The sequence below is a fragment of the Giraffa tippelskirchi genome, chromosome 7 (genome assembly GCF_054371585.1).
Source record: "Giraffa tippelskirchi isolate mGirTip1 chromosome 7, T2T-mGirTip1v1.2.pri, whole genome shotgun sequence".
Taxonomy (NCBI): Eukaryota; Metazoa; Chordata; class Mammalia; order Artiodactyla; family Giraffidae; genus Giraffa; species Giraffa tippelskirchi.
The window spans coordinates 137,379,026-137,398,693 of record NC_137281.1 but is presented as its reverse complement, the minus strand read 5'-3'; the positions used below and the strand labels follow the sequence as shown (position 1 = coordinate 137,398,693).

At 38.9% G+C, this 19,668-nt stretch overlaps 1 protein-coding gene across 3 annotated transcripts; it reads right to left on the bottom strand.

The window, feature by feature from the left end:
• Window positions 1–684: 684 nt before the first annotated feature.
• On the bottom strand, window positions 685–17,399 carry CHURC1 (churchill domain containing 1). 3 transcript variants are annotated; one of them, XM_081509945.1, is made up of 4 exons: window positions 17,323–17,399; window positions 10,481–10,616; window positions 8,698–8,771; window positions 685–3,175 (listed from the first exon to the last, which is right to left on the bottom strand). In XM_081509945.1, exons 1-4 carry the CDS (start codon window positions 17,359–17,361, stop codon window positions 3,083–3,085), a joined length of 342 nt encoding a protein of 113 aa, XP_081366071.1. In that variant the 5' UTR covers window positions 17,362–17,399; the 3' UTR covers window positions 685–3,082. The 3 variants fall into 3 exon arrangements, with proteins under 3 accessions (XP_081366071.1, XP_081366072.1, XP_081366073.1); XM_081509946.1 differs by having other exon boundaries at window positions 8,698–8,768; XM_081509947.1 differs by lacking the exon at window positions 8,698–8,771.
• Window positions 17,400–19,668: the final 2,269 nt, after the last annotated feature.

Below are 19,668 nucleotides of genomic sequence, written 5' to 3'. Positions count from 1 at the left end.
AATGATGCTTTCACTTAACATTATATCATGATTTTAAAAGTCTGCGAAGCAGGCATGATTGTGTCTACTTTTCCACTGAAGAAATCAAGGTAGAGAGAATGACTTGCCCAATGTCCCACAATGAGCAGAGCGAATTTCAAACCCAGGTCTCTTGATTTCCCTTCTACTCAACCACAGCACATCTCACAATAGACTTGTACTATAGTCAAGAAACATACATTTTAAAACTGAGAGCCTCAAATTCAGTCAAGTTTAACTTAGCTTTGCTCGCAAAACAGAAGAATGAAACTGAAAAGGATTCTTGTTACATTGAAATAAAGAACAGTGAATGTATACTTCCTAGTGATGACTTACAAGCTAACAAACCATATCTGGCTCTGTCTAGACTATATCACATGTCAATTAATTAGTATTTGGAGAACTCAAGACCATTTGAATAAGATACAGCAAATTAAAACTATAGCAAACATGCTGAGCTTTGAGTTTCAGGAGCCTCACTAGGTCGACCCCAACCCGTACATCATGGAGCAGGGCGAGAAAGGAGGAGATGCCAGCACAAGTTCCTGTTTCCCACCACACTAAGGTCCTCTCTTCTCCTTCTTACATCTCAGAGAAGGAAATAAAGAAGGAAAATGCTTTTGCCTGGCTTCCCTTTACTTAAACAGAGAAATACAGAAGTAGAACTGCGTTTAAGAGGTCTTTATTCTATTAAATCCACAAAAAAATGCTAGAAGATAAATAAGGAAGATCGCCAAACACAGTACAATGCTGGTTTAATAATAATGAAATATACAGGTAGGATCCTGTGTTTAAATTTTTTGTAATATATTGTCCAAAACATTTAATTATACATTCTGCAAGAGATGAGGATATCAGGAAGGGCATATAAATTTATAGTCTCGAACTCCAAAAGACTTAAGTTGGGAGTATTAGCAAACTCCAAGAAGGGACAAGTCAGAAATTGTAATGGGCTTAGTGCTGCTATTTAAAGTAATGAAACATTTTCTCTGCTTTCTGGATTCAATTCACCAAATGATTTCCTCAGCAGGTCAGATATAGATTTGCAGAAAGTGGAAAACATTTTCCAGGAATAAAACAACTGATCCCTAAGGAACAGCTGCGTTAACTTTTCTGAGTAATAAATCTTAGTCTGACATGCCCAGATTCCTCAGAGTGCTGTCACTGATATTCTTGACCTCTTCCTAACCTTGCCAGACTCTCACACTTCATGTGTACTGAACACTGTGACCACAAGAGCATCACTGTACTACGTGACCTGGACTCAGTTGCTTAACTCTTTTTGCCTTAGTTTATCTGGCTCCAAAACTGGGGTAACAATAGTACCTACCCTCGCGGAATGGTTAATGAGGATGAAACAAGTGCTTAAAATGGCCCTGGCACATAGTAAGTATTCAGTAAACCTCAGCTATTCTCATTATTCCTGTTACATAACAAAGCTTTTCCCTGATATCAACAACTTGGCTCACTCCGTTCAGAAGGTCTGAGATATGAACAAGAAACAATTCTGCTTTAATGCCTGACCCTTAAGTTTTGATTTCAGAATGAGAACTAAAACAATCTCATCCTCTCTAGTACTTTATATGCCTTCCAAAGCATTTTACATGATTTTTGGATCTTCTAACAATACCATGAAGGAAGTATAATATCAATTTATACTATACCAATTCTATAGAAAGGGGATAATAAAGTCTAGTATGATGCTTTGCTTAATGGTTATACTGCTACCAAATGGCACAGGCCTAAATGCCAGGTTTTATGACACCCAAGCCAGTGTTCTTTCAACTATGCAAGGTAAGATCTCTTTGGAGCAACTGAAACCATTCTACTTTATTAACTAAAGTCTGTACCTTATTCAGATTTCCCTAGTTTTACCAAATGTCCTTCTGGTGCAGGAGTTCATTCAGGATACCAGATTACATTTAATAGTCATGTGTCTTTAGGCTCTTTTTGGCTGTGAGAGCTCCTCAGATTTCCTTTCTTTGATGACCTTGACAGTTTTGAGGAGTACTGGTCAGGTATTTTCCTCAATTGGGATTTCTCTCTCAACTGGGATTTCTCTGAGTTTTTTTCATGATTAGACTGAAGTTTTGGGTTTTGGGGAGGAAGACCCCAAAGGCAACATGTCATTCTTATCACATATCAAGAGTAATGCTATCAACATGTTTTATCATCAGTGATGTTAATCTTGATCACTAGGCTAGTGTCTGTGAGATCTCTCATTGAAATAAAAGTTAAAATTACTCTTCCCCCTTTCCACACTCTACTCTTTGGAAGGAAGTCATGCAAGCCCATACTTAGGGAGTTAGGAGTATCTACATACATTATTTGAAATTTTCCTATGTGGGGGACTTAACTATTCTCTCCAATGTATGTATTTATTCAGTCATTCACATAGGTACTCATGAATATTTATTTTATAGTTTGGGTTATAATCCAATACTACTTTATTTTGTTGTTCAGATTGTTCCAGCCTTGGTCACTGGGAGCTCCTTTGGTGGGTTCTTCTGTCCCTTTGACATATTCCCAATCATTGTGATTTCCCTCCGAGCACTTCCCTTTTTTGTGGCTCAAGATGCTCCAAGCTCATCTTGTATATTTACTGACCCAGTCCTAGACTCAATCATTTCTCCAAGGAGTCCTAGATTCCTTTTGTTGGAACGAAGATCTGGGCACTAGATGTGCTTTCCATACTAGTTATTTTTCAGCCACACAATAGCTAACAAAGATGCCTCATTCTGGCTGCACGGATATGCACTGGGAACTTTAGCAGAAGAGCTCAGCAATCTCCTAAATTACTTTTTTTGTGGGAGCAGTGGGGCCTGCACCACACAGCTTGTGGGATCTTAGTTTCCTAGCCAGGGACTGAACCCTGGCCACAGCAGTGAAAGTGCCAAGTCCTAACAACTGGACTTCCAGGGAACTCTTTCTTTCAAAGAACAGGTGAGTCTAAGCAGCATAAAATAATATGCAAATAATTTCCATTATAAACTAAGACAAATCATCAGGCTTGCTGTATTGTAAATGAACACAACAGTGTTATTACAGAACTGCAGAAGGATCCTTAGAATAACAGAGTCATTTGTCGGGGGTCGTCCGGGAGAATACTGATAGTATCTTCGGCTTTACCACATAACAGACACAGCATGGTATATTCCTGGAACAAGAGAAAGTGCACAATTACCTTGAGGAACCAGCAGAAGGAGGCTTCATAACTTTCTCTGGTAAACCTGTCCTCTGTAAATTGTCATGGATATACTATCTGTACAGTAGATCAATTTTTTCAACTTTCTTCCTATAAGTGAAGTCTTAGGTTTAGTCTGTGTATCCCACAATGTTTTGTTTATATAAACTGAATACATGCTGATGCTCTATTTACTATGTATACAATAATGTCATTTTGGAAAGGCATGGCTATTTCCTGGATTCAAAAAACACATATACTGGGCTTACTTAGTGCTATTTAAAGCAATGAAACAATTTGAGTGTGCACCCCTGAGGACAAATTTCTGTTCTTAGAGCTGCCCCTTTCTAGGATATTCAACACTAATATGCAACAGAAATGATTTTTAAAACAACAAAAAAGGGGAAAAAATTTCTAAACCCAAAAGGCTATTTTTATCTACTCCAGAAAAAATAAATAATTATGTTAAATCCATTAGTATGTCACATCTCATATTTAGATAGCTAGTTGTCTAGAATTTGATCTATTTAAGGAGTTTTATGTTTCCTGGGCTTAAATGTCCAGACTGGTGACAGAAGGTATTTTGTTTTAAGCAAAAATCCTTAGGGCAAAGTTCTGTTTTTATAGCTGTTCCTTTCTAGAATATATAATATGGTCATAAACTATAGAAACGTATTTCTTTCAAACCTTTTACTTAAAAACTTTTTATCTTCTTTAGGAAAACAAGCATCTATACTAAGTCTATTAGTATTTCCACACCTGACATTGAGATTGCTGGCTGCCTGGAAATTGATCAGTCAAGGCAGTTTGTGTTTCATGAGTCTGAACAGTCAATAGAGAGGGTCACAGAGGTAAACAGTGACTACAGTACAAAGACTCAGAACCAGCAACTGCCTTTCCATTTCTTGCTAGAGAGTTCAGCAGGAGGACTTAGTTATAGTAGTAGAAAGACTGTTTCTTAAAGACCACATTTAATTTTAAAGTCCATTCCACACACAGTAGAAATAGAGGCTGCTGCTGTTGCTGCTGCTGCTAAGCCGCTTCAGTCGTGTCCGACTCTGTGCGACCCCATAGACGGCAGCCCACCAGGCTCCGCCATCCCTGGGATTCTCCAGGCAAGAATACTGGAGTGGGTTAGCTCAGCAAACAAACATGAGTCTTATGAATCAAAAATAAAGTTAAAATCCACTCTTTCCAAGGTTTTTACTGCTTTCAAATTCTGCTTTCACTCACTAGACATTACTAGTAGAATGTCAACCTCTCATTGGAAAAGAAGAAGAAAAAAATAATAAAGCCAATATGGGAAAATGTGTGAAGGTAGACAACTATTTGAATTTTCAACCAACCTACTCACTGACAAGTTTTCATTAAGTGCTTAAAGGCTCTGTAATATGCCAGGTACACTGGCAGACATGGGAAAAGGCGAGGACAAGGTCTGACCTTGCAAAATTTACAGTGCAACATGACAGAAAGAAAAAACCTAACATATGGTATAATTTGGAAAAACTGTTAAATCAGTAAGATGGATTATACCTATAATCTTTAATTTATAGGCAGTCTGGAATCCAAATTTCATTGAAGGTCAATTATTTGGAATGCAGAAGCAGTTTCCCACAGAAGTAACATTACACAAAGCAGTTAGGTTCCCAGGGAAATCCAGGGAGTCTTTTAAATTTATACTGCACAAGTCCTATAGAATCTAACCACACAGAGAAATGTTTCTGTGGGAAAATATGTCTAGAATTCTCATTTGGGATGCCAGGAACATAAGTTCTCATGCTGCCAGGAATATGGTGGGATCAAGATACTTTTCACCCAAATTGGCCAAGTTAGGAGAATCAGAATTCCCCTAGTCATTCACAGAGATCTTTCAAAGGCTCCACCTGGGCAAAGCCTGAGGGGAGTGATCTGGAAGAAATGGTGGGATGGGTGGAATCCCCTTTGGGCAAGATCAGATCCTGTGTTTTATGCTGAGGGTCCCATGGGCCTCTTCCCTCTATTACTACCTGCTAATTCTGAACCTCGGTCCTCTCCTTCCCAGGTCCGCAGACAAAGAAAAAGCAGTCTTAGTTTCCCTCTTCTTTCCTGAGGCAAATATATAGCCCTTTTAATGGATTTTAGGGTGATATAAAAGATACAGGATGCCTGTAATCACTTACAACTTATTTTCCACTTAAACTCTGTATTTATGTCTCTACTTTCCCCTCGATACTTGCCATCAGAAAATCTTACTTTAACAATATTGTTTGTTAAAAATGAATCTGTTTTAAAACAGAATCCTTATCTTTTACAGCTTTGTATTGAAATATTTAAAGAAGTAGTAAATGTTTGGGATTTGCTTCAAAGTAATCCTGAGAGGTACAAATAAAGCAAACTGAAGCTGAGAACTGAAGATCAATACACTATTCTGCCTTTTTTTTTTTTTTTTTAACCACACCCTGTGGCATGTAAAACTTCCCTGACCAGGGAGTGTACCTGAGGCCCCTGCAGTGGAAGCATGGAGTCTTAACCACGGGACCTCTGGAAGTCCTAGTCTGCCTACTTCTGATTTAAATTTCTCATAAGACATTTCAAACAAGACAAAATATTACCAATGGTGGTAATCCCACCCTGAAACCTGAACTACTACTGGAATAAGATGGGGGCTGGAGTGGGGTGAGGCTGAGGAAAGTAAGTCACAGCAGCTGAGTAAGAGGAGTCCTTGGGGTCATCAGGCTGAGATGGAAGTTACCAATTGGCTAGTCATGAGTCGGGGGCTGCAATAGACACAAGAAGAGTTCAAAAAAGGGCTGGATTATTAAGAAGCAGAAGGAGACAGGATTAAGTACAGCTTAAAAGAGGTAAGATTTAGTCAGCTTGAACATAGTGGAAGGGACAAGTTAAGTAAAGGAAACAGCTCGAGTCAAGACAGTGATACAGAACAGAGCAAGCACATCGCATATGGAGTAGCAGACGAGTGCAGGATGGTATGTGTCCAGAAGATTAACCTGAGGGCAGTGTGCACAGCACAGTGTGGAGACTGCGGCAGTATTTTAGGTTTGAGCGATATGGTCCTTCACATGAAGTGTGACAGTGGAGCCAAACAAAAGAAAGAGAAACAAAGGCAGAAAGGAGGGCAGAGGGAACACTGGAGTTAGAGTAGGAGATCCAGGAGATACCCGATAGGTTTCATCAGAGACTGAGTATATGTGTGCTCAGTATCTGAGAAAGTAAAGAAAAGGTCCCTAGACCAGAGACCAAAGCTCAGGAGAAAAGATGTTAGGGAGAAATAGGAAAGGAAACACAGAGAAAGCAAGGGAACTGTCAAAATGATTTAAAAAGAAAGAAAAAAGTCTAGCACTATGGATACCAGAGGGTAAAATACTCCAAAAAGACAATGGTTAACAAAACCAGATCCAGAAAGATGTTAAGAGAGATGACAAGGCAAGGTCACAGGATTTGGCTACATTATAGGGAAACTATGAGAGAATAATTTCAGTAAAGTGAAAACTAAATTTGAAAGTAAAGTGAAATTTGAAATTAAACTGAAAACCAATTTGTAGATTGTTAGGAGCAAAGGGAAATAAGGAAAATATGGTAAAGAGCTATTCAAGTAAAGAAGCAAAAGGAAGGAGAGAGAAGATCAGAGGATGAATCAAAGAAGTAGCTGAGTGAAACGCAACGATTTTAATTTACTTTTAACAAATAGAGAAGAACTAAATATATTTAATGTAAAAATGCTTTAAATCTCATGGAGAAAAAGCTAGGAGGAGAGAGGTAACATGAAGTTCCTGAGGAAATGCATCATGGGGATAACAGAGAGGAAGAAATAAAAATTTCTACAACAGGAGGGAAGGAGGAGAGACTAAGGCTGGGACAATGCTATGAATGGTGTGCAAAAGGAGAGCAGTGAGAAACGAGAGAAAGGGAGGCTGTCAACTCAGTGAGAACCTTGGGATGGGGAGCTTGGACAGCATACTGGAGCTAAAGGTAGCTATTCTGGAAAGGCCAGAGAGGTAGTCTGAGAGCATCATTTTAAGACAGATATACTGATGGCAAAATAAAGAACACGGGGGTGGCAGGGAGTGCATGTTGGAAGAGAGAGGACTGGAGGTAGAGTCCAGTTTAAAAGTTTTTTCCCAAGAGAATTCTGCACTATATAGGCATTGTGACTACAGTCATCTTCCCTTACCTTCTTCCTACCCCAAAGGAACTTCTGGGACAGCTTTGAAAATGGCTGTGCTCAGTCATAAAGGCTAGGCTTTGGTCTCATGGTGGTGACACACTGTGGCTCAATTAGGGCATAAACAGGCAATCTCAAGATCCACTTAGGGACTCTAAAAACCTCACAGGAGCTTCAGGAACCGCTGGAAAATAGCTATAAGCACCCCCGTCCTCCCATGAATGGAGAGAGATGATCCTTTTAGTCCTTAACATGTTCACTCCCCTATTTGGCCACTACTCATTCACTGAGATCTTGATTTTGCCCAAAGAGACACCTATCATATAAGATCTTTGAGGCATAATTTTTGGATGCTGGAGAAATGTGGTCAGGATGTTATTTAGATGGACCACAAGATATTAGACCAGATTCTGACAGGTGACTAAGTGCCTTCTTCCACTCTGAAGTAAAAATTAAAGTGGTTCTATTGTACTATTTTATAAGATTCTACTGTAGAAGATTTTTTTCCTAATCATAGTAGTACTAAAAAAAAAAGAAAATTCCCTTGACAGTAAAAAGCTCTTACCTGACATTTATATCCTATGAACGTGTAGTTCACAGTAAATAAGGAACTCAATCTGAAGCCTTGAAAGCGGAGGCAGTGAGGGACAGACACAGGTGAGTATGTCCTTCAGCTTTCCAGTTTGTCCTTGGCTCTCCCCCACTGTCCACCTTTTCTTCCTGACCGTTAGATCTGTGAATCTTCAGCAACTGCAGGCCTATACCAGCCTGTAGGATTTTGTGGAGTTCTTCACATGCTCTCACAGTTGTATAAGGACTAATCTTATAATAGATCCCTATTCTCTACCCTTACAGTGGTTCAGCTTCTCTCCTCCAACCATGATACACCTATCGTGTCCTTTTACTTATCAAATAATATTCAAACATCCTATCAAAATTGAGACCAGAGTTGCTGACTACAGTCCTACAAGGGAAACAAAGATAATCTCACTATCATGATTTCCATGCTTTACAAGAATGGTGGCAGAGGGCAGATCAATACTTAAAGCCAACAACTGTGCGATCACGTAACTGGATAGAGAAAAAAGAGGCACAATGGTAACCTTATAAGAAGCCACAATGTGTTATTCTTTATAAGCAAAAATGCCAGGACAGAGATATCATCTGTAAGGCATGCATTTTGCTTTGTGACTCTTTTGAAAACAGGTTTGAACAGATCCACCCACATCTAAAGTGTCTGTCTCAACTTACACAAGTGGAAGAGAGGGACGGTCTCCAGATACTCTTCTTATCCCCCTTCCCCTCAATAACACACCCACATATATACATTTACCTGAAATTCATCCATGATACTGAATGTATACTCATGCCTGGCTATTACGTGATGACAATTCTTACAAAGATCTGCTGAAACAGAGAGAGACTTTAATAATTAAGTCTTAGATGGTGTCTGAAGACAGTAAAATTTCTATTCTTAGCATGGTATTGCTTTAAAAGAATCTTAACTCTGTCAAATTTAACACAAAGGAAACCCATTGTAATGTCCACCTTGATTAAAAAAAATACAGACTCTATTACACAGCAACATTATATAATTAATGGCCTGAACTCAGAGACTGAATGTGCATATATTAATCCCCACTGGAAGCTCTCTAAGGTAATCAATTAACAGATACATGTGTTTTTTAAACTAGCTGGACCTACCTAATTATGTAGGAGCTTTTATTCTCAGGAATGATAGAGACTGTGCTACTATCCAAACATAAGCAAAAAGCTAATACAAGACATTAAAGTGAATTTAGCAGTAACAAGACTCTAGGAAAAACAATATTATAATAACTATGATATATTGAGTGTTTATTGTGTGCCAGATACTGTTTTAAACACTTTTTATCTGTTTATTCATTTAATCTTCTCAAAAACCCAACAAGGTAGATACTATTCTTATCACCTTTGTGAAGTGAAGTAAAGTTAAAGTCGCTCAGTCGTGTCCGACTCTTTGCGACCCCATGGACTATACATGGAATTCTCCAGGCCAGAATACTGAAGTGGGTGGCCATTCCCTTTTCCAGGGGATCTTCCCAACCCAGGGAACGGGTCTCCCACATTGCAGGCAGATTCCTTACCAGCTGAGCCACCAGGGAAGCCCTTTGTAAGGATAAGGAAAGATAAGGCACACTGTGTGTAAGTAACTAGGAAGACCACACTGAGTTAGGAAGTGTTGGAACCAGAATTCAAACCCAAGCTTTCTCGCCCCAGAGCCCTTGCTTTTGACCACTATCCTCTATCTAGAAAAATAAAAATTAAATATGCTGAAAGAAATAAGATTCTTCTAATGTAGAACATTTTTCTATTTTCTAACTCTATTCTAAAGGCTTAGTGTCTTTTACACCCTTCTTTCAAAATATCATTATTTGTACATTCATTTCATATAGTCAGAACATACCAAAAAATCAGGAGACAAAATGGAAATGTGAATAGTTAAAACAGCTGCCACAATATCTGAGCACTAAAGTGCACATGTACGTAAATTTACTCAGAGATTCTTAGTGCCAACCTCAGAACTGACTTTTTATTATACATAGTTATTGATTTCATTTCCCAGTATCAAGGATGAGGAACAGCACATGAAGGTGGCATCCTTACAGCAGCAAAAGAAACGACAGACTGACAGTAACAAAAGAGACAAAAGCTATAAAAGCAGAAATAAGACTTAAAAAACAGTTTCTCAGGGCCATTTAGTGTAAGGACAAACAGCCCTAAACACTTTAAGAGCTGCTGAAGCACACCACTGCATTATACTATAGTAGAAGGTGAAAATTCACATGGATGACTCACGTTTAAAAAAAAGTCCCTGTATCTTGTTTCAGAAGACAGTCTTTAAAGATAAAACAAAACTGGTGCCTAAATCATAAGCTTCAGCTATCTGCAAGTCATTTATGTGGAATATATGATGTTGCTAGGTACATGAGATGTTACCTACATTCTCTTAAAAAACTAGTAATTATGTGTTTCAATATGATAGTAATATAGACCTCATAATACTTTGCATAACCTAGTTCCCAAAAGATGGGATCTACTAACAGACTTAGATGTTAAAAAAAGAGTCTACTTACGGTCATAGGTAACTATTTCTTCTCCGTCTTCCTCTTTCAAAGATTTGTTTGTGATCAGCATAAAATCCCGCTTACTACATACTGCACAGCCTGTAAAGTTCAGCAAGAAAGATCCATTTTCCAGGCAGATGTTACCCTAAAATAAGAAAAATAGGGATTTAATTTTCTTTGGGGAGGGGGGAAGATTTAATTTTCTTATATTTCAAAATCCTTGGAGAAAATGATTAATAGACTTAAAGTCTCTAAGGGCAAAAAACATGACCACAATTTACTTGCTTGAAGTTTATGCCAAGTAATTTTTGAAATTACTAGCTTTTCTCTAGAAGTATTATTCATAATAAATAAATCTGAGGCAGTGTTAGAGCTGTAAGTCTCTGAAGTCTGCAACTGTGTTTAAGAGAGAAGACTAAACACAATTGGATATTTAGAAACAACTTAATGTAGTCTTAATGTAACACATGAAAAGGAAAAGTTAGAAAATCTAATAGCCAACACCATTAAATGAGGTATCGTAAAACTAGAATGAAAATTTAATCAAAATGGAAACTCTGAGCCAATAATAAAAATGATCTTATGCAATGTGATGCTCAGCTGACTGTTGAAAAAGCATTTTCTCAAGCCTTAAAAATATCAGAAAATAAATAAAGAGAAATAAACTTTCAGCTCTTATAGATATCAGTCCTTAGGATATGTGTGATTCAGGGAGAGAAGGTAATTTCTGCAATTCATCAGACTGACACCATGACATTTAAAAGAGAAAGAAACTGTACCTAAGAAACTGTAAATAACATATGTTTCTGGCTCAAGGGAGGTCTTTGCTAAAGCCTTACTAGTAATTGTTCAGAACTTAATTAATTCATAACCAACCTAGTCAACCTCATTTACTTATTTTATATTGTAGTTGATTAACAATGTTGTGTTGGCTCCAGGTGTACAGCAAAGTGATTCAGTTATACATACACATGTATCTATTCTTTTTCAAGTTCTTTTCCTAATTAGATGATTGTTGTTGTTCAGTTGCTAAGTCATGTCCGATTCTTTGTGACCCTATGGACTGCAGCATGCCAGGCTTCCCCTTCCCTCACAATCTCCCGGAGTTTGCTCAAACTCATGACCATTAAGTCGGTGATGCTATTCAACCATCTCATCCTCTGTTGCACCCTTCTCCTCCTGCCCTCAATCTTTCCCAGCATCAGGGTCTTTTCCAATGAGTTGGCTCTTTGCATCAGGTGGCCAAAGTATTGGACCTTTAGCTTAAGTATCAGTCCTTCCAGTGAATATTCAGGGTTGATTTCCTTTAGGATTGACTGGCTTGATCTCCTTGCTGTCCAAGGGACTTTCAAGAGTCTTTTCCAGCACAACTCAAAAGCATCAATTCTTCAGCGCTCAGCCTTCTTTTACAGTCCAACTCTCACATCCATACATGACTACTGGAAAAAAACAGTTTTGACTATACAGACCTTTGTTGGCAAAGTAATGTCTCTGTTTTTTAATATGCTGTCTGGGTTTGTCATAGCTTTTCTTCCAGGGAGCCAGCATCTTTTAATTTCATGGCTACAGTCACTGTCCACAGTAATTTTGGAGTCCAAGAAATTAAAATCTGCCTGTTTCCATTTTTTCCCCAACTATTTGCCATGAAGTAACAGGACCAGATGCCATGATCTTAGGTTTTTTAATGCTGAGTTTTAAGCCAGTTTTTTCACTCTCTTCTTTCACCTTCATCAAGAAGCTCTTTAGTTCCTCTTCGCTTTCTACCATCAGAGTAGTATCATGTGCATACCTGAGGCTGTTGGTATTTCTCCTAGCAATCTTGATTCCAGCTTGTGATTCACCCAGTCTGGCATTTCACATGATGTACTCTGCATAAAAGTTAAATAAGCAGGGTGACAATATATAGCCTTGATGCACTTATTTCCCAATTATGAACCAGTCCACTGCTCCATGTCCAGTTCTAACTATTGCTTCCTGACCTTCATACAGGTTTTTCAGGAGGCAGGTAAAGTGGTCTGGCAGGTAAAGAATACCAGACCATCTCTTTGAGAATTTTCCAGTTTGTTGTGATCTACACAGTCAAAGGCTTTAGTGTAGGCAATGAAATAGATGTTTTTCTAGAATTTCTTTGCTTTTTCTACAATCCAACAGAAGTTGGCAATTTGGTCTCTGGTTCCTCTGCCCTTTCTAAATCCAGCTTATGTATCTGGAAGTTCTTGGTTTATGTACTGTTGAAGCCTAGCTTGAAGGATTTGAAGCATTACCTTGCTAGCATGTGAAATGAGGGCAACTCTATGGTAGTTTGAACATTCTTGGGCATTGCCTTTCTGAGACTGGAATAAAAACTGATCTTTTCCAGTCCTGTGGCCATTGTTGAGTTTTCCAAATTTTCTGGCATATTGAATGCAGCACTTTAACAACATTATCTTTAAAGATTTTAAATAGTTCAGTTAGAATTAATAAACTTTGACAAAAAGCCTGTTGAGGTCTGAACTGGTACTGCCTTGAATCCAGAAAAGCTGTGAAAAACTCCAAGAAATTAAGGAATTGACCATATAAGCAGGCCAAATGTAAACTCTAAATACTGAAGGAAGAGAAAAGATACCTATATACCTGTTGTGAGGTAAGGAAATAAATTCTTGAAATGGCAAAATGCAAGTAAAGTACCTAAGTAACTTATGGGGCTTTCTCTAAGGGCCCTGGTCATTTGAAAGTGAGGACAAAAAAAAAAAAAAAAAAAGAAAGTGAGGACAACCTGCATCAGTGAGGCATGATTATTTTATTAGATGAAGCAAGATTATTAACGTCCAAATTTGGGAAAGAAAATTAAAGAATACAGTATTCAGAGAAGCATTTGAGGTTTACACAGCAGGAGGAAAGAGAAGAATAAAATCTAAATCAATTCTGCAGTAATAATAGTAAGCTAAAAGTTTCAAGAAGACAGGAAAAAAGTCAAAAGTTAACAATCTTTAGAAAATGTGATTCGGCCAAATCTGGTTGAAGATCTATAAAGGTATACAAATACGCAGGAAGAAACGGTTAAATACTATGATGATAATTAGTATGAAAGTATATTATGATAAAATCTTACAAATTTGAGAAATCTGCAAATATATTGACAAGGATTGGGCCAATTTGTTTCTTTCAAAAAACTATTATTTCAGATGGTATAACTTATCAGTGTATATGTTTTGACAGGGAGTAATAAAACTGGAAAATACAGTTTTTAAAGAACCAGATTTTAATTTTGCTAATTTTCTCTATTTTCTATCTCTTATTTCATTCATTGCCACTTTAATCTGTATCATTTCTTGTGCTTGCTTTGGGTTCAGTCTGCTCTTGCTTTTTCACTGTCTTAAAGTGGAAAGTTAAGTTACTGATTCCAGATTGTTTTTAAAATATTTATTTATTTGGCTGCTCCAGGTCTTAGTTGGGGCATGTAGAATCTAGTCCCCTGACCATGGTTCAAACCCGACACCCCTGCACTGGGAGCAAGGAGTTTTAGCCACTGGATCACCAGGACAGTCCCGGCGTTTTTTGTTTTGTTTTTTTAATATAGACATTTTAAAATGCAGAACATCATTTTAAAGCATCCATTTCCATACAACTGTTTTACAAATTATATATCAGACTCAGCATTTAATTAAATATGGTTTGATGCTAAACAACAATTTGGGCTTCCCAGGTGGTGCAGTGGTAAAGAATCTGCCTGCCAATACAGGAGATGACATGAGTTCGAGCCCTGGGTCGGGGAAATCCCCTGGAGTAAGCTATGGCAACCCACTCCAGTATTCTTGCCTGGAGAAAGCCATGGACAGAGGAGCCTAGCAGGCTATACTCCATAGGGTCGCAAGGAGTCAGACATGACTGAGCAAACATGCACATGCACACAACAATCTGAGTACATGAACTTTCACAGTTTAATTTTAAAGTAAAGTACATAAAACATAATTTCTAATTTAAACATGTAACTAGTTTACACTGATTACTTCCCTCTGATTAGTCTAAATTTATGTTCTATTTCTGTATTGCTGCTGCATTACTAAGAATGTTAGAGCTGAAACTTCAACTATATGAAGTATAGGTTTCATTTCTAGTTTGATATAGAAATGTTTTATTACTTTTTTTTACTCAACTTTAATCCTTAGTGCCTTTTCCTTTGCTAGGTTCAAGCAGAGTGGCTTCTGCTCTTACTGTCCTTAAAAATATCTCATGACTTCAAAAAATCTCAGAGTTGGAGGGATCCCTGAGACTTCAAGAGATCATTTAGTCTCCACTGAATGAAAGGAAGAGTTCAATTTCTCTAAGGTTACCCATTCCATTAAAAAAAAAAAATCTGTTAGAAAGTTCTTTATTCTGATTTAAAGCCTATAGCCCCCTAACATCTATCCGCTAGTTATTTCTAAATCTGCCTTCTGGAATTTCAAATAAAAGTCCAATTCTTTCTCATGACAGTTTTTAAGCACTTTAGAACAGAATAAAAATCAGAGAAAACTGCTTCAGGCACTTTCCTGGTTTTCCAATCACCCCAAAGCTTTACTCTTCTTCCTATACTTTTATTTTCACTTTCTAAATTAATTTAATCCTTGAAGCTCAGTTCTTGATACTGATTGATTCTCTACATTCTTTTCCTAAGTGAACAAATCCTTCCTGCCTCCTTTATTTGGTTGACTCACCTGTTTGAGTCTCTTACCCAAACTGTCTTCCTATATTTTTATCTGATTCCTGGAGCGTTACAGTTTCAACCTCAGATGAAACATGAGTTTAAAAAAAAAAAGCAATCTGATCATTTGCTCCTCCAATTTTGGTTCTCCTTCCCATATGGCTCAAACTTCTGTAATACTTCCAAACTTCCCAGCTGCCTAGATAGAAAACTCTTGAGATTATGAATGCTCTTCCCTTCTTCCCTCCTACATTAAATTGGTTTAGTCCTGTTAATTCTTTCTTTGATATGAAGTCTTCATCATCTCATGCCTATACTACAGCTGCCATTTGGTTTCCCCAAATGCTCTGTAGGGCTGTCCTTTTACATTTTCCCCCATCCCATCATCTCAACATACAACCATATGATCTACTTTCCTATATAGCAGATTTCAGAGTCATTTCCTTATTATTTTTTTTTTTCTGGATGGCTGCCCAAAGCCTAAAGAGTACAGTCTAAACTTCAATATAATTTTCTCAACTCTTAAAAATCCAACCTAATATATATATATATTTTTCCCCCCCTGGCCTCACCTCGGCATATGGGATCTTAGTTCCCAGACCAGGGATTGAACCTGTTTCCCCTGCAGTGGAAGCATGGAGGCAGGGAATTCCCCAATTTAATATCTAATACTATCCACAGCAAACATCTTCCTCATGGTGCTTATAATGTGCAGTTTTCAGTACTGGATTCACAAAAATCTCTCTTTAAACTTAAAAAAGAAGTATGAAATAGACCACAATACAGAAAAGTATGTGAAATGTAAAGGTATGGCATAAGGCCTCTACCTATTAAATGTCAGTAGGACCGCAGTTGTGGTAACCAAAAATATCTCCCGCTATTGTCAAATGTCCCTCAGGAGGCAAAACTGCTCCCAGTTGAGAGCCACTGCTCCATTCACTCATGGCGTTCCATTCTATGACCACACCACATTTTTCCAGCCTGGCAACCTACTCCAGTATTCTTGCCTGAAGAATCCCATGGACAGAGGAGCCTGGCAGGCTACAGTCCATGGGGGTCGTAAGAGTCAGACACGACTTAGCGGCTAAACCACCACCACCACCACAAACAATGCTGTTATGAACATTCTTATACCAGTCTCCAGACACACGCATTTATTTCTCTAGAATCGGAACTGCCAGGTCATTCAGCATACATCTGTTAACTTTTTTTTTTATAATGCTAGACCTTTATTTTCAAAGAGGTTATACCATACGAGTGTTCATGATGTATTATAAGGCCCTCCCAAAAGACTAAGTATTACTCAAATTATTAAGAGACAGAAGCAACTATATCTCCCAGCCTATATGAGAATCCTTGTTATTTCCCCCAGCCTTCAGTTCCTCCTTTCCTTTTCCACCCTAGTTACAACTATCCTTTAAGTCTCAAATGAACTCCACCTTTCTTTGCGGAGAACACCGCTATTTCCTATTGCTCTCCCCTTTCTCTACACCTGAAGAGCACTTAGGTACTAGTCATTTTTTTGCTAGTCACGTGATCCTGTAACCGTACGCTCTTCGACGGCTCGCAAGTTACACGCATACAAATGTTCAGTAACTATACGTTGAACGAAATGAGAGTAAACAAGCTTCGCAATTTCCTGAGCTTGAAAGGAACAGAGATTTAAAAGAAAGTTAACAGCAAGGAAACCAGAATTCCAGTCTTGCCTTTCATACTAACTAGAATGTGAACTTTGGCAAGAGAGTTCCCGCCTCCAGGCATTAATTTCATCAGCAAAATTGGGTTAGAAAAGATGACTTCAGAGGTCCCTTCTAGCGCTCGAATTCGGGAGGAGCACTGAATACCAACAAATCAAGCTTGAGGATAAGACCAGGGTAGGGGTGGGGGCTTCCTCTGTTCTCGGCTGGGTTGGTGACGGTGGTAGGGTTTTGTTGGGTTTTTTTTCCCCTCCCCTGGAGCTCAAGGGAAATGAAATGGAGTGACGGCTGTTATCAGTCTCCAGGGTGGCGACCTGCAGGAAACGAAGCTGCAGGCCGTCCCCATCGTCAGGTGCCTAAATACAGCTACGGGTCACTGGATGGGGTGGAGCGACTGAGTCCGCCCCACGCAAACCTCCCAGGGGTACGAGAAGCCTCAGGGGCGGCCATGGGCCAAGGGAGCGGGCAGTTCTCGGCGCCCACTCGCTCACCCGGTTGGGATATTCCTTCTCCACACAGTCCACACACATCGCGACGCCGTTAACAGCGAAGATCCTCCGGTGCTTCCGGAAAGACGAAACCTCGCGAGAGTTCAAAGAAGGTCGCCGCATGCGCCCAGAGTACTAGATCCTGGAGTATTTGGTCTCAGAAACCAATTCCAAGTCTCCGCCCCTTAGTAACGGTTGTTAGGGCAGGGTCTGGTCTCTCAGACAATGGCCGAGAGCCAAGAGGACTTCGGAAACCTTCCAAATAGAGCGGAAGGAATCATGGACCTATGGAGTCGCACAGAGTTGGACACGACTGAAGCGACTTAGGAGGAGGAGGAGGAGGAGTAGCGGGAAGGGGAAAGGGATCTTGGACCAAGCAAAATTCTAACAGGTGCCTTCCTGAGGCTAGGCTGACAGAAAGGCAAGTCACAATACTCACGAGAGGGAATTGTTTTTCACTTCCTCGACTTACTCCATATACATAAAGCTGAAATTATAACTTGGATACATTTTTCTACCATTTCTTAGGGCAGTGAGAGTGATAGTTCAGACCTTAGCAGGTGAATGAGCAATAAATGACGTGTTTGGGAAGAGCCACTTATATATAGCTCTGCAGAGAATCTCTTAAAAAGAACACAAAGTGTTAATAAGAAATGACCATCCCAGAGCCCTCTGGAGGAAACCAAGGAAATGAGAGGTTAAAGGTCTTATCTAGGATAACAAAGTTACTCAGCCAACCAGGACAGGACTTGGTTCCTACCCTGGACTCGGCGCCTTTTTAATACAATAGCCAGTAGCCACATATGGCTATAAAAGCACTTTTAATGTGGCAAATTTGAACTAAAATGTGTTGTGAGCACATCCTGCATACTAGCTTTAGAAGACTTAGTATGGAAAAAATGTGAAATATTTCATGAGTAATTTTTATATTGATTACATGTTGAAATAATGGGGCTAGATAAAAAATTATTAAAATGAATTTCACCTGTCTTTTAAATTTGGCTACTATAAAATTGAAAATTACACATGTAGCTTGCATTATATTTCTACTACTTGGGGCTGGCCTATGCAGTTCTCTCTTGATCCATTTTTAAATGTGTCGTCTGTTTTTAAAGCCTAATGCTGACAATTTTACTAACTACTGTATCTGTTTTATTCCGTTCTATAGACATTTGTTGAATGCCTTCACTATGCAAAGAATTGTGGGGACAACAGGAAGTTGAAAAATACATTGTTCTTTCCTACTCTATCCAGATATTCACAAGAGAGTCTGAGAGATAAAATGAGCATAAATACGTATAATTAACTGGCAGATTGTGGTGTAGGCACGTAAAATGCAGAGACTACTTCCAGGTGGATTGGGAAAACAGGAATTTAGATCGTGAAGAATGTGTCAGATTTCAAAATGCAGAGAGTTTTAGTATATGAATTTCAGGTGGACCATGCCAAGGTGTTTGGATTTTATCCTGCAGGTAGTAAGGAGCCACTGAAAGTCTGAGCAGAAGAGAGATAACAGAATGTGATTTAGAAAGATTATTTTAGCAGCATTTTATTGGGGTTGATTAGGACTGGAAGAAATTGGACATGAAAAGGCAGACACTAACAGGAACCACAAGGGGGAGATGTATAGCTTTCTCTCTCATCAATAATAGAAAACATGCATGATTTAAAAAAAAAAAAAAAACGTAAATAGAAAATTGCGCTGCAGTCAAAGATCTCAAAGATTCAGTTTTTGGCATGACCTGATCTAATTTTCTGAGGCATGAAAGACAATCTTCATATTTACCAGCACGAGGGCAAGAATACTGGAGTGGGTTGCCATTTCCTTCTCCAATGCATGCATGCATGCATGCTAAGTCGCTTCAGTTGTATCTGACTCAGTGCGACCCCACAGATGGCAGCCCACCAGGCTCCTCTGTCCCTGGGATTCTCCAGGCAAGAATACTGGAGTGGGTTGCCATTTCCTTCTCCAGTGGATAGGTTGACATCACTCCCTTTTTGATCTCCCAGGAGCCTGTCTACACATGCATAGTTAGGAAGGTCTTCTTGACTTCAAGAATGAGAAATATGTTGTCTCTATTTGGACAGGGCTTAGCTCCTCCTTTGCTTCATCTTTTTTTTTTAATTTATTTTTTTACTTTACAATATTGTATTGGTTTTGCCATACATTGACATGAATCCGCCATGGGTGTACATGTGTTCCCCATCCAGAACCCCCCTCCCTCCTCCCTCCCCATCCTATCCCTCTGGGTCATGCCAGTGCACCAGCCCCAAGCACCCTGTATCATGTATTGAACCTGGACTGGTGATTCGTTTCACATATGATAATTTACATGCTTCAGTGCCATT